The sequence below is a fragment of the Sminthopsis crassicaudata genome, chromosome 6, assembly GCF_048593235.1.
Source record: "Sminthopsis crassicaudata isolate SCR6 chromosome 6, ASM4859323v1, whole genome shotgun sequence".
NCBI lineage: Eukaryota > Metazoa > Chordata > Mammalia > Dasyuromorphia > Dasyuridae > Sminthopsis > Sminthopsis crassicaudata.
In genome coordinates this window covers 73,564,589-73,590,512 of record NC_133622.1, presented here as the reverse complement: position 1 = coordinate 73,590,512, position 25,924 = coordinate 73,564,589, and the positions used below count along the sequence as shown (strand labels likewise).

General features: G+C 36.2%; 1 protein-coding gene and 1 long non-coding RNA gene across 8 annotated transcripts in view; one reads left to right on the top strand and one right to left on the bottom strand.

Moving 5' to 3' along the window:
- Positions 1-18,542, bottom strand: part of LOC141546697 (uncharacterized) — a 29,037-nt gene extending 10,495 nt beyond the window's left edge. The window contains exon 1 of the long non-coding RNA XR_012483400.1: positions 17,788-18,542. This is a non-coding gene — a long non-coding RNA (uncharacterized LOC141546697). The remainder of the gene's footprint in view (positions 1-17,787) is intronic.
- ZNF827 (zinc finger protein 827) overlaps positions 1-25,924 on the top strand; it is a 256,489-nt gene that overhangs the window by 140,055 nt on the left and 90,510 nt on the right. For all 7 annotated transcript variants that reach the window (XM_074274621.1, XM_074274620.1, XM_074274622.1 and 4 more), the window contains 2 exons: positions 4,400-4,639; positions 8,049-8,106. In XM_074274621.1, the coding sequence (XP_074130722.1) occupies positions 4,400-4,639; positions 8,049-8,106 (298 nt within the window). The remainder of the gene's footprint in view (positions 1-4,399; positions 4,640-8,048; positions 8,107-25,924) is intronic.

The window sequence follows — 25,924 nt, the reverse complement described above, 5'->3', positions numbered from 1 at the left end:
TCCTTTTCCCTCTCCCTCTCTTTCTTTTTGTCTCTCCTTTCTCTCTCTCTCTCTCTCTCTCTCTCTCTCTCTCTCTCTCTCTCTCTCTCTCTTTCTCTCTTTCTCTCTCTCTCTCTGTTTCTCTCTGTTTCTCTCTCTCTCTCTCTCTCTCTCTCTCTCTCTCTCTCTCTCTCTCTCTCTCTCTCTCTCTCTCTCTCTCTCTCTCTCTCTCTCTCTCTCTCTCTCTCTCTTCCTCTCTTTCTCTCTCTCTCTCTCTCTCTCTCTCTCTCTCTCTCTCTCTCTCTCTCTCTCTCTCTCTCTCTCTCTCTCTCTCTCTCTCCCTCCCTCCCCGCCCCCCTCTCTCACTTAACTTTGCTTCCTAGGTGATCTGGAAACTCAGTGTCTTAAATACAAGCAATTCTTTTCTCTGATGAATTTGCATTTAACACCACTCTAAAATAATGGCCTTACCTGCTTTTTAGATCTTAAACACAGCAACTCAAAAATTTATCCCTTCTCTGTCTCTGTCTCTGTCTCATTTTCTCTGTCTCTCTCCTCCTCTTCTTCTCCTCCCTCTCCTTCTCTGTCTCTCTTCTCCTCCCCTACTGAGTCCTATCCAAGCATTATTTTCCCCTTTGGAGATTACTGAATAATCAGAACTATGTCACCCAGACACCCCAAACCTGCCACGATTCTTTTGGTAGTGATGTGGTGGGTAGAGCACTGGACTTCCTGAGATTGCATCTTGCCTCATACGGTTACTAGCTTTGCGATTCCTAAGTAAATCATAACCCCTTTTGAGTTTTCTTCATCTGTAAAGTGGAGATAATAAAGTACCCACCTCATAGGATTGTTGTGAGACTCAAGTAAGATCATATATGCAACAAATTTTAAAATTAATTTTAAACAACAAATTTTAGAATTTTTCAAATTGTAAAGCCCCATACATGTCAGCTATTATTTTTGTTGTCATTCTAAATGCTAGAATCACTCTATCAGCACTAGGTCCGAAGGGATCTCATTCTTATGAGCTGAGGGAATATAAAGGTGCTTGCCTCCTGGTAAGGACTGAGCCATTCCCTAAATGGAAGTTCACTGAGTGAACTAATGTGGGATAGAACAAATAGCCCTGGATTTGGGGTCAGAAAATCTAAGTTGGTATCCTGGCTCTTAACTGCCTCAGTGGCCTTACACAAGTCTCATTCCTCACCTATCATATGAGTGAATTAGATCAAAGCTTCTCAAACTGTGTTTTGCAACCCCATCTGGGGTTGTGTAACTGAATATGAAGATCATGGAAAATTAGGTAAAAGGTTTCTGAATGCAATGACCAAAAATTAAATTAAAATCAAAGGCAGAATGAATCTGAGGTGTTTCTAGCAACATCTGTCCATATTGCATCATGAGATTTCACTGCAGCCTTAGTTCTGAACACTTAACATGCAAACTGTGCACTATGCTTGCATGAACACTGCCAGAGACACCTTGGTCTCTGGCTCAAATTCAAGAAGGAATCATGTAAAAATTTCTTGGGTAAAAAGGAGTCGTGAGTAGGAAAAGTTTAAGAAGCCCTGGATTAAATAACCTTTCAAGATTCTTCCCATTTCTAAGTCCTATGAACCTGAAGGCTATAAAAACTCTGAGGATCTTTGTTCAAGGGATTCAAAACACCCTCAAATGCCTAGGGATCCTCACCAAAACATATTCTCTTTTCTCCTCTCTGCCCTGTTACTCATGGGCACTGCCTTGGATTCTCCACACTCTGGTTAACTCATCATGTTTTCTTCTCCACAGTCACTCGTCTGAACACTATCTTCCCTAATCTCAAACTTCTCTCTACACTTGTCACAAATAGAAAAGGGTCACCACCTCATGTATCACCAGTGTCATGGTTCTCTTAATAGCCATCACTCATTCAAGATAGCTTCATCTTGACCATGTAGCAACTGCTTCTTCAGATGCTATAGCCCATTTACAAATTAGAGATAGGACTTTCACAGATGAAGAACAGGCAATTTTATGTCCATATGTAAGTAGATATGTATACACACAAAAATATATGTCTATACATGTATGTCTATATCCATGTGTATAGTTATAGCTGTATATATAAATAGTATATATACATATACACGTGTGTGTTTTAAATTGAGATAAGAAATAGTTAAGGGGTCTTTACCATAATTTGTGTTTCAAATTTATTTATATGTATATAATCCTTGCTTAGAAGAAACACTGTAAGACAATAGATACTACTGCTGTGCAGTTTCCAGTGTCCATAGAATGTTCGGGGAAATAGTGGGCATTGGTGGTTGGGAGCAACAGTTGAGAAATGGTCAGATGGCCAGTATGTTTTCCAATGAGGTCAAGAAGATGTTTCTATCTGTTCTGCATGAAGATCTAGGAAGAATTTGCACTATGTATGCTTTTTCCTGTAGAATTAAGAGTATACAACAATGAGATGAACCAAATCAGTTCCAATAGAGCAGTAATGAACTGCACCAGCTACACCCAGCGAAAGAACTCTGGGAGATGACTATGAACCACTACATAGAAATCCCAATCCCTTTAATTTTGTCTGCCTGCATTTTGGATTTCCTTTACCCGCTAATGGTACCCTATTTCAAAGTCCGTTTCTTTTTGTACAGCAAAATAACTGTTTGGACCTGTATACATATATTGTATTTAACTTATACTTTAACATATTTAACATGTATTGGTCAATCTGCCATCTGCGGGGGGGTGGGAAGGAGGGGAAAAGTTGGAACAAAAGGTTTGGCAATTGTCAATGCTGTAAAATTACCCATGCATATATCTTGTAAATAAAAATTATTTTTAAAGTGTATACATCATGACATTATCTATGAGAATGTACTTGATAAACTACTTTGAGGGGCTTTGTTAAGAAGTTTTGAGAAAAGCTGGAGAGAAGGTTCCTGTCATAGCTGGTGAGAATTGAAAGAAGACTCAAGTGGAGAGATCTAAGGAAGCTGTTTCCATCTCTGACTTCCAAAAAGAACTTGAAGAGACACTAAATGGAGTAATAATGTTAAAAGGGAGAGGGATTTCCTACTGATATTTTAAGACTTTGAGCTGACTTTGGTGGAGATATTGGTCAAAGCCAAGATATTACAAATAGTTTAAGGAGGTTAAAGAAAGGAATGTAATTAAGTGAATTGTAATTGAGTCACATAGTCAAGAAGTATCTGAGGCATTATAACCCAGATCTTTCTAATGCTTAGTCCAGTGCTTTCCAGCTACTATAACAGTACTACCCTATAAAATGGTAAAAGTTTAATCCTTGTCTCAATTTTAATAAATTATGTTGTAACTTTAATACTTTTAAAAATAGAAGTAAATTTTAAAATTAAGTACTAACACACCGATGGGGGCTTAAGAGCTGCAGGGTGAAGAATATAGCCAGCCATGTACATTGTTACTCCTTCATATCCAAAGTAGCAATAGTTAGGGGACTCCAATGTCTAGGTATGAATGTGAGTTGGGGTAAAGTGAGGCACAACAGACAAGGTTTCCAATCGGTATCTTTTTCAGGTCAATGTGTCACTAAACTGAGATACATTTTATCAGTCTTGCCTCTCTTCCTTATTATCTGCATTATAATATCCTCTTTGAGCCTTTTTTCTCATCTTTAAAATGAAGAATTGGAATAAAGGAACTTCTAAGATCCCTTCCAGAATAAATCTTTGATCTTTTGATCTTTTTGATATTTGAAACTATGAGAAATGTTTCTTCCCAAGAGAAAGAGTATGCACATAGGATTATATATATATATATATATATATATGCATATATATATAAATATATATACACATACACATAATATATATACATACATATATATACACATACACATAATATATATACATACATATATATACACATACACATAATATATATAATATATATATATAGATACACACACACACACACACACACACACACACACACACACACACATATATATATATATATATATATATATATATATATATATATATATATATATATATATGATTCTAGAGCTGGTTGGAAGGGATCATCTCATCAAATCTCAAGACACAAGTGGGGAAACTAGTGCCCAAGGTGATTTAAGTGACTGGTTGAAGGTCATGGCTGTTGTGTCAAAGGCAAGACTTGAGCCCTACACTTCTTTTCTACTTTTTTTGGGGGGCATCAATCTAATCCTTACAAGTTAAGATAAAGGAAATCTTCACATAGTCCTGCTAACAACCAAGGTGCCCAACTTAGTTTCTTCATGGTCTGGTGATATTGGCCCTTGCTCCCTGGTCAGTTGTGGTTCTCCGCCCTCACTGTTCTGATTCTGAGGTGAGAAATCGGGTTTCCTTCAGAATCACAAGATTGTGATATTTTTGTTTTTCTTTTTATGCTCTTTTTTTAGCTGAAAGCTACAAGGAAACACAGTCAGTGAAGATCAAAGAGGAACCCATGGAAATCGACATCCATGACTCCAGAGCCTCGATATCACCCAGCCGGAATGTTGGCTATAGCACTTTATTAGGGCGAGAGAAAACTGAACCCTTACAAAAGATGCCAGAGGGCAGAATGGGTCCTGAGAGAAGTCTCTTCAGTCAGGACATCTCTGTGAAGATGGCATCAGAGCTTCTCTTCCAATTGTCAGGTAAAAATGGTTAGCACTCCTGCCAATGCCTAACTGGGGAATCTCACTGATTTAGAATAATTGGGAGGAAAGCCAGTCAGCCGGTGAAGACTTTAAATTATCCAATATTTTTACACAGTTTTATTACTTTAGGTCCTTACAGTGACCCAGGCTAACAGCTAACAAGTGTTGCCAAGTAGAAGTCTAGCCAAAAATCGCTATAATTAATAGTTAAGAATCGTTTGAAATTAGAATATTAATTATTCCCATGCAAACATTGCTGCTTTCAGAACAAGCTAACCATCCTATTTTTAATCTAGTTCATGCTCTTTGTTCACCCAACAAATCATTTTTTTCCCTTCCATAGACAAAGCAAAAATCAGCTTCAGCTTAGCTTGGCTTAGGGCTTGAGATAGCTACCCAATGCAAGTATTTAAGTGACAAACCCCAGGGGCACAAAGACAGTGTAGAAAATGGTTCCTGCCCTCCAGTAACTTACGGTCTGTTCCAGTGTCATGAGATCTGAATTTCCAGGATCTGAATTAGTGACATTTTCCATTACTTTGGAAAAGAGTGGAAAGGAAAAAGCTGACATGAGGGGAGCAGAGGGTGGGGAGGCAGAGTCTTGACAAATAATTTTTAAAACAAGTAAAATAGAGACAAAGGTGGATAGAGCTAGCCTCAGAGCTAGAAAAACTGGGAATGATTCTGGGTAGACTGCTTAACCTCGCAGGAAGACCATTAAGTATCAGAACAGGTGATGATCTTTTTTGGTAGATAGGGTTCCCTATTCCAGTAAAATTATAGGTCTAATCTAAAATCAACCCCCTAAATTGGATAATAACAGGTATATTTATGCAGTACTCTAATATTTCCAAACTCTGGGAGGTAAGTGCTATCATTTTTCCATTTTACAAATCAGGAAACTGAGGCAAACAGCCTAAGTGATTTGCCCAAAAACTGTTCATTGTCTAAAGCCAGATTTGGACTCATCCAAAGCCATTGTTCTATCTACTGCATCACTTTGCTGCTGCCTCTTGGGACAAATCATTATCTGCATGAATCAAATATATTTTATTCAGTTAGCAAGCATTTATTAAGCTCCTGTTATGTACCAGGTACTTTACTATATATTAAGGTTACAAATAAAGGTTAAAAGTAATCCTCTCAAGGCCTTTGGTAGCCCCTTGTTACAGGTCAGATGCCTAAGAAAGCGTTGTTAATTCTTTTGAGCCATTGGCTAATCTTAACACAAAAAAGAAAAGAACTGCCCTGAAATTGATGTCCTTTCTAAGGCAGAAAACTTCACTGAAACCCATGTATGCATATGAACCTGAGCCACGTGTTATAGTATGATACCCAGCATCTGTGCTAACAGGCTCCCAGATTTTTATTTGCCCAGAAATAAACAGCGCAGACTCTTCTTTGTGTAGACGCTCTGTGCACGTTAAACAGAAAGCACAAAGCTTGCCCTTTAAAATAGACAAATACGGGTATAATAGCTAAAGAATACAAATCCACATTGGGCTATGTGCTTTAGTTAGTTATTCTCTGGTTTGTTCAGGGTGACCATTTTAAAACAAGACATGTTGCTGAAGTTTTCCTATCATTCTTTCCTTCCCTGCCTTCCTGTTTCCTTCAAAGAACAACAATGAGAGAGAGACAGAGAAAGGGAGACACAAGATTGAGAGAGACAGAAACAGAGACAGAGAAATAGAGACAGAGACAGAGATACATAGAGAGACAGAAAAGGAGAGAAATCAAAGAGAGAGGTCAGGGAAAATGCTAAAACCTGCATGGAATCGATGGGTTACTAATATAGTTACTCAAATCTTGCTCATGACAATCCAAGGCTCCTGAAAGGGTTAGCACTGGTTTTCAAGCAAAGCTTGTACTTTCACAGATTCACTTGGCTAAGGAAAAATTAGTTAATTCATTCCTAATGGAATCGAATAGAGAATATTGATTTTGTGTACACAGAAGCATTTTTAACACATACACATACACACTCATCTCCAAAAAAGCTCTTCTAAGATTCTACGGCAATTTAAATCTGGAAACAAAAGGTGGTGTGTGTGTGTGTGTGTGTGTGTGTGTGTGTGTGTGTGTGTGTGTGTGTGTGTTACCTTTCACACCTGGTGTGTATCAGTATGTTTTTATAGTTTCCCAACAGCCTCCCAGAAGCTCTAGGCAGGAGCTCTACTACAGACAAGTTAGCTACCCTCACATCTCCCCATCTCTATAAAGACTAGTAGTCCTGAGCTCCAAATGTTAAATCCCCTCTGCTTGTCAGGTTGAACTGACAGAAATTATGCTTATGGACAGGGAGATTGCATCTGCAGAGCATTGTGAAAATGAGGGGCAGATATTCTAAATTCTCATTTAAATAATGGGAAATTTCACAAAATTATCAACTTTCATTTTGCTTCGCATTTGAAATCTGCAATCCTAATAGAATGGGCTGAGATTTCTATAGATACTTCAAAGAAGCTATTGAGCACTCTGACAAGTAGGGGCAAGGGCCAAGCATTTGAACTGGATTGCAAAGGCCAGAGTTCAACTTTTGTGTTCCCGAGAGCTAATTAAATAATTTCTGACAGCCACTAGATACAGACCTCAAGACAAAGTAAGGGAGGGTTTACCCCCTTCTTGTCTAATGATATTTTTTGTCACATGTGACATTTATCAGAATAAGCATTCCTTGGCTGAGCATCAAGAGGTCTTGAGACTGGGTTGTTTTTGTTTTTGTTTTTTTAAATAAATCCCCTCTCCAAAGAGGGCTGACCATACAGAATACTTAAAGGTTGTCATCGTCAAAGTCGGGTGCTGAACGGGGTTGCCACCAAGGCAGTTTTCCTGCTGAATCAGAGCAATTCAGAAATGTTCAACCAAGAGTAAAAAAAAAAAAAATCTAGCAGAAAACACCTTTACCTGCCCAAGATGAGATTGCAATCCGTTTTCCTGCTGCCCCCCATTTTAAAAAAAATAAACTCTTTGCAATCTTTCGAGTCAGGTTCCAGGAGTATCTGGACAAATCATTTCTGACTTCATTTGATTATTGACATGTTACCCTACCAAGCTAATATGTTTTTGTGTTTAAAAAGAACAAACTATGATACTTCCCAGTAGCAATCATCATCAACAAAGGAGAGAATTGTTAATTCAGTATGGGAAGCAACAGCATTCTAGTGGAAACAGTAGAATATTTAGAGTTGGATGATTTAGGTTCAGATCTCAGCTTTGTGATTTTAAGCAAGTTGCTCCTTTAGCCTTAGTGTATTCATCTATAAAGTGGGAGATTTAGGATCAGTTCTAAATCTGTGATCATTTATGATAACACAATTCTCCAATCTTATTTTTGTCTAAGGCTAGGGGGGAAAGGTGAGTTGCTCTCTGTTATAAAAAATAATCTTACTCTTTCTTCTTACAGAAAAGGTGAGCAAAGAGCACAATCATACGAAGGAGAACACCATCCGGACCACCACCAGGTAAGTGGTAATACTCATCTGACTGGCTAGCTTATGCATTTAAGCATTTTATTCTTATGCTATGTACCTCACCACAGTACCCCAGCCCTCTAGCCCCTGGTTAATTGTTAGTTGTCACATGTCCTGCCATATCTAAGGCTATGGCCAGGAACCAGTCCTGAAGTCTACTAGAAAAAGGAGAGGGATGGGGGTCTAGAGAATTAGTTAGTCTCTAGAGAGACTAACAGGTGGATAAACTGAGTCACTGAGAGATGAAATATGTCAGCTGTGGAACTTGAATGCAGAATCAGATGATCAGAGTGTTGGAAGGAACCCTGACAGCCACTTAGTACAACCCTTATTTGAAAGCAATCTCCATTTTTACATACCCAACAAAAGCTGATTTCAACCACTGGTTAAAGGTCTACAAGGAAAGGGATCCCACTTCTCGACAATTAAAATTGTTAGTAGCTTTCACTTAGCTTCTCTCCTGGTTCTGCTCTCTGGATCTAGACAGAATAAAGGTATACACCTTCTGTGACATTGTTCTAAATATTTGAAAACAGTTCTCATTGTTCCCTGAATCTTCTCTTGGATAAGCTAAACATGGCCAGTTCCTTCAAGTGGGACTTGGATCCAAAGCTGTGTTACACATTCTGATGGCTTGCCAGTTTATCAGAGTCCTTCCTGGCTCCCAGGCTAGTCCTGGATCCACAATGGCATGTTGCATCTCACAGAAAATAAATAAATACAAAGGGACGATAATCATTATCATAAATAATTTTGGAGAGAGGGGGCTTCACATAGTAGAGCATAGTCAATTTTGAGGAACTCTTCCAATGTGAAATTAAGTCTTTCACCTGTAAAGAGAAGACTTTTGTCATGTGGTCATCAAGCTACTTCAGGAATGATGTTGAGCTTCTATCTGTCATTTTTCTTTGCCTCATTTCTTGGTCACATACAGACAAGACTCACTGTGTATTTAGTTCCTAGATGGTGAAAATTTTCATCCCTGTCATAAATTAACCAGTCACTTGGCATTCATTAGGCATCTACTATTTACTGTAGCGATATGCTACAAGTTAACAAAGAAAAGCAAAACATGGCCATCAAGCTCACAGAGATCACTGTCTAAGGGAGGGACAACATTAAACAATTCTGTATGACAAGGATATATGCAACATAAATTGGGGTCGTCTCAGATTTAGAAGCATTGGAAGAGGCTTCTCAAAGGAGGTGAAACTTGAAGGAAGGAAGCCAGGGAAACAAGGAAGCAGAACTTCTCCAAAGGTACCTTGATAGGCTTCCATGGGGTACCAAACCAGAAGCCCTTTTGATCCTTGACATCAACCCACCAATTTTTAAGTTGACAAAGAAAGATTGCTTTAAAATAGGAGTTAATGCCAAGATAAGCAAAATGAACAGTAATCCACTCAGTACTAGAGACTTTATTTCCTGGGTACAGATAGAGAAATTATTGTAGCACTTTCAATGTTCTTCTAACTATTCTCTTCTATACTTTTTGAATATTTTTTTAAAAATCACTAAGTTTAAATACCATTAAGAGAATTTCCATACATAAATCAAAATGTGCAAAGAATAGGACAGTATGTGAAACTCTGAAGTTCTATTTCATATATGAAGTATATAATTCTGTACTTTCATTTCAAAACAGTTTTGCTTTCATGTTACTAGTTGAACTTCCTTTGGGTGGATTTAAAGCATCATCATCATTATTGTTACATTATTTCTAACTCTACCTTTCATTAACTTCCCTTTCTTTCTCCCAATTAAAAAACACAAAAGCCTTCCATATTTATACACTGATATTCTCTTCCTGCCATATAAAATGACATATAGATATACACATGTATGGTATATAGCATATATATATATATATGAATATATAAAATCTCTGCAGTGAAATGTGTATACACAAATTCAAGTAGATATATATACATATCTACACATGCACATATAGATATACACACATATGTATATGCACATATATATATATGTCATTATACATCATGATCTTCTTGGGTTTCTCTATGTAATTTGTTCTTCCAGAATTTTTTAGGTGGGCACTGGTTTTGTCCAGGAAACTGTAGTTATCTAGGACTTGCTGTAACCAGTACAACAAGTAAAGGATGTTTTCAAAGAAATGTTTAATATAAAACAATGTTGCTTTGTATGGTGAAAGCAAAGAGATATCTGGTGCCAGCCCTAGTTTTCCACTATTCTTGGAACATTGAGGGAAAGCAAGGACGATCCCTACCATGTTAGATAGACCACCTGCAGCAAACTTAAAGTTATATAGTCACAGTTTTGAGAGGAGCAGCCATCTAACCCAATTTGTATGTAAAAGAGCTTCCCTGATACTATACTCCATGATAGTCTTCCAGCTCCTGTTTGAAAACCTCTGAAATTGAAGAAAGTACCACCTCTCTAGCCGCCCATTCCCATTTTTGAACCACCTGGAATGCTAGAATGTTTTTCCTGAAGTCATGTTAAAATTTTCCTCTTTACACCTTCCACTTCTCCTGGTTCTGTTCTCTTGAGCTAAACATTCCAAGCCTACTTCCTCTATATGACAGCTCCAATACTATACCACAGCTCATATATCCCTTCTGAGTCTTCTTTTCTCTGAGCTCAAAATATCAAGTTCCTTAAATGAATTCTCATGTGCCATAGACACGAGATCCTTCATCCTCCTAGTATCCCTTCTCTGAATGCTCTCCAGTTTATCAATGTATTCTTAAATCATGGTGTCCAGAACTGAACTCAGTGTCTAGATAAGTTAGAAACATCCATATCAATGAGATCATAGATCCATTTGGTTCATCCTCTAATTAATGTGATATGACTATAAATCATGGAGTACTATGATCTCTTTTTTAAAAATATATTTCATATTTTATTGTTAAAGCAATTTTAAACATTTTTTAAAGTTCTATTCCTTCCTCCTCTCCTCACTTCTCAAGATCATTTTAATGCAATAGTATTTTACTTTTTCAATTACATGTAAATATGGTTTTCAACATTTATTTTTGTAAGATTTTGAGTTCCAATTTTTTTCTCCCCTCTTCTCAAGACAGCAAGCAACCTAATAATATAAGTGATTTTTAAAATATTCCAGTATTAGTCATTTTGCGAAAGAAAAATCAAAACAAAAGGGAAAAACCATGTTTCTAAAACAAATCAAAAAAAGTGAAAATGATACTGTGGCCTCTTAAGACAAAATAATAAATGGTCCATTGGCAAAAATGCATTGTTAGGCTTAATAGGATTAAGCATTACAAATGATGACCTATTCAAAAGAAATGGTACAGAACAATTTGACCAAACTCAAATAGACACTGGGGCCTACTAATCCATATGTAAATATTCCTTGAGCCACATATTGACTTAGTTTTAAAATGTAATATTATATATCCTTTATTATATTTTTATTTATTTTTTAAAATATTTCCCAACTACATTTTAATCTGGCTTGGGCTGTACTTGGAAAGAGTATGGGTTCCATATTTTATACCATGGGTGTAAAATACATGATCAAAACCATGTATAACTGGGAAAAGAGAAAGCCAATATCCTGGTGAGAGTAGAGTATAATAGATGCACACCTCAAGTGTTAAACTGTGCCCAAGAAGTACTGTGTAACCTGGAAGAAAACCTTCAGTGTGTTGGGTAGATTTCCTATGGAAAATTTAGTGGAAGGATATTGGCAAGAAAAGTACTGGACAAGAAGGCATAGAAGGCATAGCTGATTTCAAGTTTGTAGCAATAAAGGGAATTACCTTAATAAAAAGATCACAGTTGTATTGGGTTTTCACCTGAAGTATGATTTAGCTGTATCCCAGAAATTTTAATATGCTCTTCTATTATTCATTTTCTTTTATTAGTTTTATGATTTGTTTTTTAACCCTACTCATTATATAGGATTTCATTGTTAAGTTTCCATTTGGGTCTGTATCTCTTTATGTTATCTCTGAATCATATTAGTTTTTATTATGTTATGGTCTGCAAAGGATGTATTATTAACTATTTCATCCTTTTCACATGTATTTGCCATACCTAGCATATGGTCAGTTTTTTTGTTTTGTTTTGTTTTGTTTTTTTTGTAAAAGCTCTATATGGTCCTAAGAAATATGTGTGTGTGCACATATATATTATTTTGCTGCTTCACTTAGAAGCTGCTTTAAGTTTTTTAATTCCAGTTTCTCCAGCAATTTGCTCAGTTCCATATTTTCCTTTTGACTAACCTTTCTATTAAACTTATTCAAAACTGAAAGAGGAATATTAAAGTCACCTGTTACTATCATGTATCTGTATATGTCTTCTGGTAGCTCAGACAATATTTTCTTTATGAATTTGGATGCTAAGACATTTGGAGCATATAGGTTTATTACTGATTATTGGTTTGTTGTCTGTAGTTTCTTTCAGCATAATGTAGTTTACTTGCTTATTGCTTTTTTATTTTTTGAATGTTTTTGCTTTCTCAGTTATTATGTTTTTTGGATATATATGATGCATGATAAAATTTCCAAATCTTCTTAGTTTTGTTTTGTGTATATATTTGGTTTTGTTTTTATTTATTGATTTATTTTAGCATCTTTTCAATTGAGTTTCAAATTCTCTCTCTCCTTCTCAACCCTCTCTCACCTACTGAGAAGCAAACAAAATGATATAATTAATTATACAAGTGAAAGTGTGCAAAGCATATTAAACATATAACAAAGCAAAATAAAAATAAATCAGGCAAGAAAATTATACTTCAATTTAACACTCAGGGTTTATTCTATCTCTGAAGAAAAATAGCAATTTTTGATCATGAGTCTTCAGGAAATGTCCTAGATCATTGTCAGAATAGTGAAGTCTTTCCCAGTTGATCATCATTATAACATTGTTGTTATTGTGCAAGATGATCTGTTGGTTCTTCTCAGTTCACTTTGCATCAGTTCAAAGAAATTTTGCCATGTTTTTTCTAAAACAACTCCCGTTATTATTTCCTACAGCACATTAGCAATCCATCAAAATCATATGCCACAACCTGTTCAGCTATCTCCAAATGATGATCAGCCCCTTGATTTCCAATTCTTGCCACCACTAAAAGAGCTTCTATAAATATTATTGTACATATAGGTTCTTTTCCTTTTTTAAATCTCTGAGATACAGACTTAGTGATAGCTTTAGTGGGACAAAGGGCATGCACAACTTTATAGCCCCTTTGTCATAGTTCCAAATTGTTTTTCAGGATAGCTGGACCTGTTCATAACTCCACCATCAGCTTATTATTGTACCTTTTATCTCCCTCATCTCCTCCAGCACTTATCACTTCTGATAAGAGTAAAGTGTTACCTCAGAGTTGTTTTAATTTGCATTTCAATAGTGATTTAGAGCATTTTTTTCATATGACTACAGTATAAAAACTGCCTGTTCATATTCTTTGACCATTTATCAATTGAGAATTGGGTCTTGTTTTTATAAATTTGACCCAGTTTCCTCTATGTTTGAGAAATGAAATTTTATTAGAGAAATTTGATGTAAAATTTTTTAATGTTACTTCACTGTTTATGGTATCTTTTAGCAAAAAATTTTTCTGATTATCTCTTTTAATTAGGCCCATTTTAACTTTATCTGAGATCATAATTGCTATTCCTGCCTTTTTACTTTATATTTTTAAAAATTTTATTTAATATTTTATTTTTCCTCAGTTACATGTAAAAGAAAATTTAACATTCATTTTTTTAAAGCTTTGAGTTCCAGATTCTTTCTCTTCCTCCCTTGGCTTAAGTAAAGCATAATAAATTCTGCTCCAGCCCTTTATTTTGACTCTGTATGTGCCTTTCTGTTTTAAGTGTCTCTTGTAAACAGCCCATTGTTGGGTTCTGGTTCCTAATCCTTTCTGCTAATTATTTCCATTTTGTGGATCAGTTTGTCCCATTTACATTCCTGATTATGATTACTGTGTATTTCCCTCAATCCAATTTCTATTTTCTTCTTTTATTCTGTCCTTCTTTGAGTCTATTTTACCTCTGACCACTGCCTTCTTTAATCTACTCTCTTTTGTCATTACTCCCTCACTCCACATTTTTAATTCCTTTCTGCTCTTATTTCCCTATTGGGTAATTTCTATACCCAACTGAGTTTGTGTATGTATATATGTATGTGTATATCTGTGTGTGTGTGTGTGTGTGTGTGTGTGTGTGTATGCATGTATGGTCTTCCCTCTTTGAACCAATTCCAGTGAGGATGGAGTTCAAGTGTTCCAAGTCATCCCCATTTTCCCCTCTACTATAAAAGCTCTTCTTTGCAAGCCCCATTATATAAAAATAAATTCCCTCATTCTACATATCCCTTCCCCCTTTTCCTCAGTTCTTTTCTCTCTAAGATTTCTTCATTGTTTTTTGGCTGTGGGTACAGGGGAAATCATTCTAACATAATAAAGTTGCACTGATATCCTTTGTCTACATAGATTCATTTTAATTGCTCTAATACTGGTAAAGTTCTTAGGAGTTACATTTATTATCTTCCCATTTAAGAATATAAATGGTTTGACTTTATTGAGTCTCTTAGATTACTCTTTCATGTTTACCTTTTTAATCTTCTCTTGAGTCTTGTGTTTGAGTGTCAAATTTTCTATTCAGCTCTGGTCAAGAATGCTTGAAAAAAATTCCTTATTTCATTGAATATCCATACCCACCCCCAAAAATTATATTCGGTTTTGCTAGGGTAGTCATTCTTGGTTGTAATCCTAGCATCTTTTGACTTATGAAATATCATATTTCAGTTCTTCCCTCCTTTAATGTACTGTTGTTGTTCAGTCTTGTCTTCCTCCTCATGATTCAAAGGATCACATTATCCATGGATTATCTTGGCAAAGATACTGGAATGGTTCGCCATTTCCTTCTCCAGTAGATTAAGGTAAAGAGCAGTTAAATGACTTGTCCAGGGCCAAATTTGAACTCAGACTTTCTTGACTCTAGGTCTAGTATTTTATCCCCTAAACTACCTAGCTGCCACCTTTCTTTAACCTGAAAGCTACTAAATCTTATGTGAAACTGACTGTGGCTCCATGGTATTTGAATTATTTCTTTCCGGCTACTTTCCATTTTTGACTATAATGTTTCTGGGAGTTTTCATTTTGGAGTCTCTTTCAGAGAGTGATTGGTGGATTCTTTGAATTTCCATTTTACCTTTTGTATATAAGTTATCGTGGCAGGTTTTCTTTATAATTTTTTAAAAATATGATTTCTAGGCTCTTTTTTGATCATAACTTTGCAGTTCAATAATTCCTAAATTATCTGTCCTTGATCTATTTTTGAGGTCACTTGTTTTTCTGTTGAAATATTTTATATTTTATTTTCTTCTTTTCATTTTTTAAAATGTGTTTTGTTGTTTCTTGAAATTATTTTCTTCAGTGAGCTTTTATACCTCTTTTAATTTGTCTAATTTTTATAGTTAAGTTCTTTTCATCAGTGAATTTTTGTGTCCCTTCTAGATGTTTTCTTCAATTTTGGGGGCCTCTTTTACTAAGCTGTTAATTCTCTTTTCATAATATTCTCATATCACTTTCATTTCTTTTCCCAAATTTTCCTCTACCACTGTTATGTCTTTCTTTAATTCTTTCAGGAATTGTTTTGAGGCTTGGATCCTATTAGCATTTTTCTTTGAGCCTTTTCTTGTAATTGATGCCATATTATTGTCTTTTTCTGAATTTCTTGGTCTTCCCTGCCTCTATAACAGCTTTTTTATGGTCAAGGTCATTTTGTTGTTGTTTGCTCATTTTTTTCCAGCCTATTTCTTGACTTTGAACTTTATGTTAAAGTTGGTTTCTGCTCACTCTAGGAAGCTTCAGATGTTTTTTTGTGCTGCTGCTTTCAGAGCTAGTTCTGGGGGCCTCCAAGGTGATGTGATCTGAAGAGAGCTGTGGGTACTGCTTTCCTGGTCTGAATTCTTGTGTTTACCCAGGAAGAGCTCCTTCTTGTACTTCTTTCCTTCAGCCATAAATCAAGTGCTCCTCCCTACTTTGGAACTGGGATCAAGGCCCCTGCTCCCTTGTAACCAACCACAAATGTTCCCCGCCCCCAGAACTGTAATTAGAACTGTTTATGGGCAATAGAATTGCCAATCCACATCAGGTGCCCCCAGTCCCAGCAAAGGGTCCTCTGCTATCTCTTTCTGACCAGTTCTCTGAACCCTTTAATATTCTCTGAGATGAGAATTTCCTAAACTGCTGCTTCTACCACCACTGTAACAGCTACCTCCAAGGCCCACAGCCAGTGTTCCTACTGTACTCTGGGACAGCTTCCACTTCACTTTTACAACCTCTCCTGCCAACCTTCTACATTTTGTTAGGCTAGAAAAATGTCTCACACCAATCGTTTTTGGCTCTGCCTCTCCAAAATTTGATTTAAGGACTTATTTTAAAGTTGTTTTTAGGGGAGTGTTGGGAGAATTCAACTGACATTTTGCCATCTTGGCTCTACTACTCCTATCTTTGTTTTTAAAATGTTTCATATAAGGAATAAATTGAAAGGATTTGTTTTTTCTTTCAAACCATAACACACTTTTGTTTGTTTGGTTGGTTTTTTTTTTATTCAATCAATTCACATTTAAAGTTATGAAAGTTAGGTTTATATTTTCCTCCATTTGTCTCTAATATTGGAGTGTTTTCAGGTTATGATTTTTTTCTTTCACTACTGTTTCCTTTCAATTAATTTACCTTAATCTTTTTTTTTTTTAAGCAATTCTGTTCCCACTGGCTTTTCCCCTCTCACCTTTGATTGTCTCTTCCTGTTTGTAATATCTGTTCTTTTGAAGTTTTACTTATTAGTTCCTTTTTCTTGCTTGCTTTTATCTGGTTATATAGTTCTCCCCCACTTCTGCCCTCTTTTCCCTTTCAATTATTACAGTTCATTAGGTTTTTTTTTTTTTAATTTCATTTTTGTGTTCCTTTCCAAAAAGGATTTTTTCTCACTTCCTTATTTATTGATCTTCTCAAAAATCCTCATTTTCTGACTCATGACCTTATAATTATCTAGATTCTATTCTCATGTAATCAAAACTTCCAAGGATTACCTTCTAAATTCTCCTCCTTAGGTAGTTTCTTCCACTGCATTCTAAAGCTTGCCCTACAGAGTCCCCTTTTCCATTATGCTTCACTGCCACAACAGTGCTTATTATTTTACATGATTCAGAGGATAATACTCTATGGTAGTACCCCTCCTCTGCCATACCCCCAATTTTGTAGCTCACCTCCCTTTCACCCTCCCCTGTTACCTTTTTTCCTCATTTGCTTCAACCCATGGATCCATCCCTTCCTTATTTCCCGCTGCCAGTTGCCTTCAAGAGTTCTAACTTCTTCCATACTAAGGTAGGATGCATGGACATTTTAAGCATCAAACCCCTCAGTCCATACTCAGCACAAGCTTCCCATTCCCCTTTACAGATCAGTTCTTTTCATCTATAGGAGCATTCATTAATAATTCCTTCCCACCACCAAATCAAATCCCTCTTCATTTCCTCCCCTACTTCCTTGCAGGCTTTCTGTCTTCCTGAGACTACATGGCTCACCTTCTGTTCATTGTTAGCCCTCAATTTGACCACAGCACATCATACATTCCTTCCTGTCCCTTGCTATTTCCCTCCTCCTTTTTTGTACACTTCTATATTTTAAAGGAAAAAAAATTGATTTACCTGTTGGTAGGATGTTGCCAAATTCTCTCCATGATGTCTTAAGTCTACTTCTTCACTCTTATTTCCATCAGATTTCTGCTTTTATCTCTGTGTACATTTAGAAATGTTGTCATTTTGTTGCTGTAGCTGTCCTTGGCTGCTGCTTTCCTTCTTCCTCCTTTTCTAATGTGTGGGGTGTTTGAGAAGCAAATAATTTCTTCCAATCTGGTTTTCTTTCTCAAACATGTTTCAAACACTTCTTTATCATTGAATATCTATCTTTTTTCATTTATGATTAAGCTCAGATTTGCAAGGGAGTTCACCCTGAGCTCAGTTTTTCTTAAGAACACATTATTCCATTCCCTCCTACATTTTCTAGTGGGTTCAGAATAGTCTTATGTTGTTTAGATTTCCTTTCATTAGTATTCAAAGATTTTTCTCCTGATGACTTGCAGAACTTGTCATTTTTTAATTGAATTGAATTTAGTCACTTGTATTTTGGAATTTGCAGCCTTGTTTTTGTTTTGTTTTTTTCTGGTGGTAATCTGTAAATTCTTTCCATTGATATGTCATTTTCTGTGTTCAGAAATTATGAGGCAGTGCTCTTATTTTATTTCATGCATTATGATATTAAAGTTTTTGACCTGTCATGCTCTTCTTGGAACCCCAAGATCCTTAGGTTTTTCTCTATGCATGCTCTTTTTGAGATCAACATATTTTAGCATATTTCCCTAATGTTCTTATTGTTTGTTTTTCTTCTTCTAGATTGTCCTTTACTTCTGTATATTTGTACTCCTAATCTATTGTTCTCTCTTTTGTTTCTTTCCTAAAACTTGCTACTGCATATTCTAGTTTTTCTATTTTGCCCATTTTTTTTGCTTCTGAGATCATGAATTCTGATCTTAACAATTCTCTTTTCTCTTTTGCACCATTTAGGAATAGGCTATTGTGGTCCCATATTCTCCTCAAATTCTACAAGATCTTCTGTCTCATCAAGTGTTGAATCATTTTCTTTTGTTTTGAAGTATTTATTCATGGATGTCTAGATTCATTTATTTGATCTGGAGGCCATATTTCTTTCTGCTATTAATGATTCCTTGTAGAATTGTTTGCTTCTGTTTAAGATCTTTGAGTTTTCTTCTTCCTGATATCTTTAGTAATTTCAGTCTTTTCCCCCCTTATTTTCCCCTATTACTCACTTTCTGAGTCTCTGACTCACTCTCAGAATCTCAGAGCAAAGGTTTAGCCTTAACCCATGCTGGGCAATTTATGGAACACCAGCCTGAGTCTTTGCCACAAATGTCTTTTGGGTGGACAGAATTAGCCCCAGCTGGATGCTGGATGCTTTCCCTCAGACTTTTTGGGGTGTCACATAGCACCCTACCCACACACACTCACGCTGTATCCTGTCTTGGTGTCCTGTGCTGTTCCCTGCATTCCTCAGTCCTTTGGTCCAAGATTGGCAGTTCAGAGAATTGCCACGTGGGCATTGTTGTGTTGATTTTTATAGTTTGGTTTTCTGAGGCTGGGGAGATGGGAATAATAGAATGTAAAATATGATGGTGAGCGTTATTTCTAGCTCAGACACACATCTTGCTCCTTTCCTGGCTCTCCTGCAGAGGTCCTTTGCAGCACAAAATGCTGTCCACCACACTGCTGGCTGCATGGCCCCATTAGTACTCATTGTCTGGATGGCCACAGAGGCCAACTGGCTATCTGTCCTGGCCCAAACAGGTCTCTGTGGCACTGCAAAGAAAGCAGAGAGATGGCATATAGAGTTGAGTTTGTTTCAAACTTGTATGTGTGTGGGGCTGTAAGTGTAGGTATGGGGGGAGGTATTTGGGAAGGGGCTAATGCAGCCTCTCTGTGGGAAGTGAAGCACATAGGGAAGGGTCTGAGTGAGCTCAGAATAGAAGCTAGTTCACGAGTTAGTGGATTTATTTTTACCTTCCTCTGGATTCTTGTCTTTGGTGCACGATTTCAGTTTTGGAGAAAGTTGAAAGATCAATGACCTCAGAGAAGATGTCCCAGCCTCTCTTGTTTATCACATGACCCAAATATCACCTTCACAGACACATGGAGATGCCAAAGTTTGGTTCCTACAATTATAAACAGGAAGAAAAGACTGAGTTCCCTTTCTCAGGGTGTAGGGTGAGGATTGAAGAATGTGGTATTATTTGTGCTATCTCCCATGGGTTCTTAGGCAGTATCTGTGGATACTGTAGGTACTCAATGAAAGCTTGTTCATTGATTGATTGTGAGCTGAAAAGGACATGAAGTCATCTGGTCCAATATACAGAAATAAAGAATAATCTAGAAGAAGAAAAGCAAAAAAACAAGAACATTAGGGGAAAAATATGCTCACTATGCAAGAAAACAATTCCTTTTAGGAAACAGAGGGCAAGAAAAAAGTGACTTGCTCAATCAAGGTCACACAGGTAATGAGATGGGCAGCATTCTTTCAAAACCTTTGGCTCATGTTCTATTTTTTCTTCTTTTAATTGGAACTTTTGATTAGTATCAAATAACAGATACTTGATACTAATCAAATAAAACAACATCAACTTGCATAATACAGGGCTTTCCAGGGCAAAGGACTAGGTATTAATGCAATAAAAGTATGGTGATGGCCCATTCCCAGTATAGAAGCACAAGTGTGGAAGATAGTTCTAGTACTAAGTAAGTATTCATGCTTAGTTGGGAGACAAGGACAACAGACAGTTATTAAATTGGCTCTCCAAATACCAACATGACTATGGCGAGCCATTTCTACCCCTACCTTAAAACTCCCTGGTAAAGGCAAAGAGAACAAATGAACTTTCTAATTGATCAAGTGGGAGGGAAATTACTTTTCATTTTCTCCATATGGTTCTGTATAATCCTGATTCTGTAATCAAATTTGATGATATTCGTGCACTATTGTTATCTGTACATGATGATATTTATAAAACCGAGTATGGTTTTATGATTATAGGAATGAATGTCTTCTGGAAAAAGGCAAGAAGGAAGAACTGTAGTTGGGCCATGAGAACATACTATAAGGCTCAGGCAATGAATTTCTTTGACTTTGAATTTACTTTGGATTGCTGCCAGAGATTTTTTATAGAATTTTTTTTTCAAAACTGAGGGAATCCTTACTCTTTTGTTGCTAGAAGGTGATGAATAAGGAGTAATGCAAATTATCCCTATTCCCAAAGTTTCTTTTTTAAAATTAGGAAAACCTGGAAGATTTTAATTTCATGAATTCTTGATCCACTGAGCTAGATCTGTGACTTTTTTCATATGTGCATGGAGCTTCCAACATAGAAACTTCCTGCTTTGATGCAAATCAACAGCTCCTTTGTAACTTGGAGACTTCCTTAGATTACCGAGAGTTTAAGTGATCTGCCTGGTCCCACAACTTATATGTATCAGCGGCTAGACTTGGACTCTGTTATTCCTAATTCTGAGGTCAACTCTCTCCACCATATTATATCACCCCTCTTCTTACACATATTTATAGAACTGGCTTCTCAACATCTCCAGTACATTTTTAAATCACTTTACAGCTTTCCTTTTCATTGCTAAACTAATTCCCAGCTCTCTCCTCTAACTATTCATACTGTTTCCTTTATTTTCACCTTTTTTTTTTCTACATGAAATAAATTATCATGGCACTCCCTACCAAAAAGCCTTCTTATCCTGTGGCATATAATATCAGGAAAGAAAAGAGTGTTTTTATTTGTTGTGTTACAGTGTCTTATTTCAATGATTATGTCGGGATATTTTGAGGTCCTTTTGGAAGGTGATTTCTGATTGAGATTGGGGATTCTCACTTGACACATATAAGGACATTATGTCTTAAGGACAGCTTATAATTCCTTCCAAAAGAACCTTGAGCAAACATCAGAATTTCCATGTCTTGACTTCTTTCAGTGTTCAGTCCAGTGACTGGGTAAAGGATTTCCTTTTTCCAGTTTCTCAGGAGAAGCTGACTGTTCAGAAGCACTGCCCGGAGTGGTTGGTAATTTAGTTTTGATTTCCATTTTGTTATTGGATTTGCCTAGATGCAGTTATAAGAGTGCAGTTTTTAAGGTGAATCTCTGAAATTTGACCTCAACAGAGTCCAAAAAACCTTGCCAGAAGTGAGATCTTGAACTTCTTTGTTTAGTGAATTCTTGATCCAAATGTGCAAGAATAGGAATAAAGAGTATCTTTGATTAATTTTAAAAAGCATGTTTCCCTTCTACTTTTGCAAACATTTCTCTTTCAATATAATTGTTTAATACTGCTTTATAATTCCTGCTACCCCCAAATTTAAGATGGCATGGACATAGTTCGATCTTCCATTGGTCCCTTATTGAGGTGCGATCAAAAGGGAAACAACTTTTAGGATCATCAGATTTAAACCTAGAAGGTACATTTTAGATCATCTGGTCCAGCTTCCTTGAATTCAAACATTATAACAAAGCTAAACATTTTCTATTTATAGTAACCAATCCCATTCCTGATAAAAAAAGAAAAGCAAATATACTGGTCTTCGTTTTATTGAAGGGGATGATGTGAGATTCAGTCACTGAGTTGGTGTTTTTGCTTACCTAGTTTTCTTTGTTGCAAGAAAAGGGAAACTCATTGATTGAGAGATTGGAGAAGTTATATCTAGAAATAATCAAGATGTTTAAAAAAAGGCATCCATAAACTTAAAAAAAAAGTCAGCATTTTTTTTTTTTCATTTTACAAAAAGTGAAACCATGGCTCAGAAAGTGGAATTGACTTGTCCAAAGTCATACTTAATCAGATTGAAAGTAGTAAGGACTAGAATTTCAGATTCAGGCATAAAAAGGTATAGAAAGAATTTATAAATTTATATAGGCTTTTTCTTAATGATCTATTGTCCAAGGGTTGGTCATCCATGTCTCTGACTTCACTGTTATCTTTTCTTTTCTGGCAAATTTTTCTCTCTCCCATTTTGTGGCTCATTATTATCATTGTGACTATTTCATATAGTGAAAGGGAGAAGACAAAAATATTTCATTCCAGTATTTCATTCTGCTACTTGGTTTTATTTATTTTTTTAATGTTGGCAGAAGTGGAGAATGAAACTAATATCTACTAAATTTGGGGATTACCTGTGATTTTTATTTACCCCAGACTTTCTTAAACACAGATCATTGACTTGGTTGTACATACTTCTCTATTGGCAGTGTTCTGAGAATTGATTTTGAAAATTTCTGAGCTTTTACTCTCTGAAAAGCTTTTTCTCTGCCATAGAAAACAGAATCCCCTCACTGAAAGTAAAGGAGCAAAAAAGACCCACCCAAGTGAGTGATGGAGTCAGCCAAATAGCAACAAGAATCATTGAAATGTGTGACATGGTACAAGAACACCATGTTCTCATCCCTTCCTGGTTTGTGGCCCCAATACGGAGCACCACAGCTGAAATAACCATTTAGTCAGAACCTCACTGTAAATGCTAAAACAGCAAGACCTTTGATATACGACTCCAGTGCCCAGAAAATCCAATCAAATAGAAAGAAAGTTGAGTTTCCTTTGAGACAGTATACAGATAGAGCTAATGGGATGAGTGTTCTTAATGCCATTCTATCTGACAAATGAGATGGGGTGGGGTGGGGGAGGGAGAATACCCTAGTGAAAACTACCAACAAAGTTCATAATTCAGGGCAATCAGGACATCATGAATTTGTTTCTTTTCCCATTGGAAGCCTAGACCCTATGTTTGATTATAGATGAAATACATGATATGTGATGTCATAAAAATATTGCCATTTTTTTAATATGGACCATCACTCTGGCAGATGTGGGATAAAATCGGAATAGGAAAATGGAACCCTAGAGTAAGAATAAGATCAGATAGCTCCTGGCGGGTGAATGGGACATCCACAGTGTTGTGTAACACTGTGAACAGCTAGTGATGGCTGCCAAAAACCCTCTCTTCGTTACTTGTTTTCGTTTTCTCCATCAATAATTCAATGTTAATATGTGTATAGGATTGCATGCCTATAAGAATACTTGTCACACCTAGCTAGCTTTAGTCTCAAGCTCTTAGGTGTTTATCTAACTCTTCCTTCTCTCCATAGCAAGACGAAGGAAATAGTTCAATTAAAGAGAAATCAATAAGTGTCATACTTTGTAGAATAGACCAAATTTTAAGTTTCCCAATTTCTAGAAATTAAAGGAGGGAATATTTTTGTGTGCTTTGGATTGTACTCTCTGTGTTACTTAACTAAAATCCAACATTCTCTCAGAAATATTCAAACCTTGATGTTTTCCCGGGAGCTACATTTGGTAAATTTTTTTTGATGTTGATTAAAGTTAACAGAAAATAAGTCTGATTCATAGGCACAGAATCTTGGAATTGGACAGATATCTAGCAACTATTTACTTTATGAAGCCATGACATATTAACTTAATTCTATGCAATTTCTCTATCCAATTTCATCAAGAGACATTTAAAGTGTTTCATGTTCTTATAAGAGGCAAAGATGTTAAATTGTAATAGCCCAACCCATCGTGATTCCAGAAGAAAGATGATAAAGCACACTTTTAATTGAGAATGTTACATATGTAGAGACTGTTTCAGTTGGTTTTCAATGGAGTTTTTTTCCTTTGTAACAAAAACAATTAGAGAAACAGTGGCTAGAGCATTAGGTCTGTAATCAGGAAGAGAAGAATTCAAATCCAGCTTCAGATACTTACTAACTGTGTCACCCTCAGAAAGTAACTTAATTTCTACCTAAACTGTAAAATGGGATAATAATAGAGCTTATTTCTCATGATGTTGCAAGAATTAAGTTGGATATTTGTTAAAATGCTCAGAGTAGTGCCCAACACATAGTAGGCATTTAATAAATGCTTGTTTCCATCCTACAAAGGGGAAGTTTGAGGGTTAAGATGTGGAAAAGGACATAATGAGATCGAGAGACATTTCTCCAGTACAGTGTACTGGGAGCCTTCTTGCTTTCACTTGACATCAAGAAGAGCACCAGTGAAGTCCTTGTACAATCCATTATGATCCCATACTCTTGGTGTTCGGTGAGTCCATCTTTTTATTTTCTTTTTCATTCTTGGATCAGGCCTGTGATTTTATTCCAAAGGGAAGACCCAGTGAGGCAGGACTACCCCTCTCTCTATCAAGACAGACTTTGTTCCTGCTAAGTGATAGCTGATCTTAGAAAATTGTTTTAAGTGACCTAGTTCTTTCTGACACTGAAGCCAGTTCTCTTCTATGCATCTTTCAAGCCTTTTTAGAATTTTTTTCAATCATATATGTCTCTGATGACATTCAACCTTTAGCGTGCTTCTTGCTCGAATTTCCTTCTTTATTATAGATCAAAGCTTACTCCATTCCATGACCTTATTTGTGAAGCCCATTTTTAATTCTTCAGAAGCCATTGTTGACCAATGTTCTACAACTCGCATCCATTCAGTGATATTAATATTTTTGAAAGTTGAAATGAGAAAATGGAAACTCCTTTTTTATTTCAGGTTATCTTAAAGCCAGAGGTTCTTAATATTTTCACTGACTGTCCCCAGAATGACAGAAAGAACTACACTGGGAATCTTCCATTTGCAAGTCCTCTTTGTACATTGTTTCTACTTGATTTGCTTATCTTTTTATAAAAGCTAATCAACTCCTGCAATTATTTATTAATTGCCTACTGTGGACACATAACCCTACTTCTCCTTATACTTGAGAGTATCTATCCCACTACCCTTTTCCTGGTTTCAAGGACCTGAATAAATTGTACTACGTATAATTATAGTCAAAAATTACAAAGTTAGAATGCTGGAGAAAACTCAGAACCCTTTCTTTTAAGGATCTTGTAGTGGGCTTGGAATTTTTCTTCTTTAATCCACTTTTCCTCTGTTGCCCTCCCTTCAACACCTACACACATATATATACACATTACACACACACACACACACACACACACACACACACACACACACCTCAAACTCAAAATTATTATTCTCATCTCCCTTAGTTCTCTACTTTAAAGTAATTCTCTTTTTTTTAACCTAACTCACAGATAGGTGGCAAATTTGAAGGCCTACAAATAAGTATTATAGATAAGTACTGGCTTTGATTCTATTTTCCTAGCAGTGGTTTTCTCTGAAAAAGTCTCTAGTGTTCTTTATCTGCCAAAAATGTAATAAA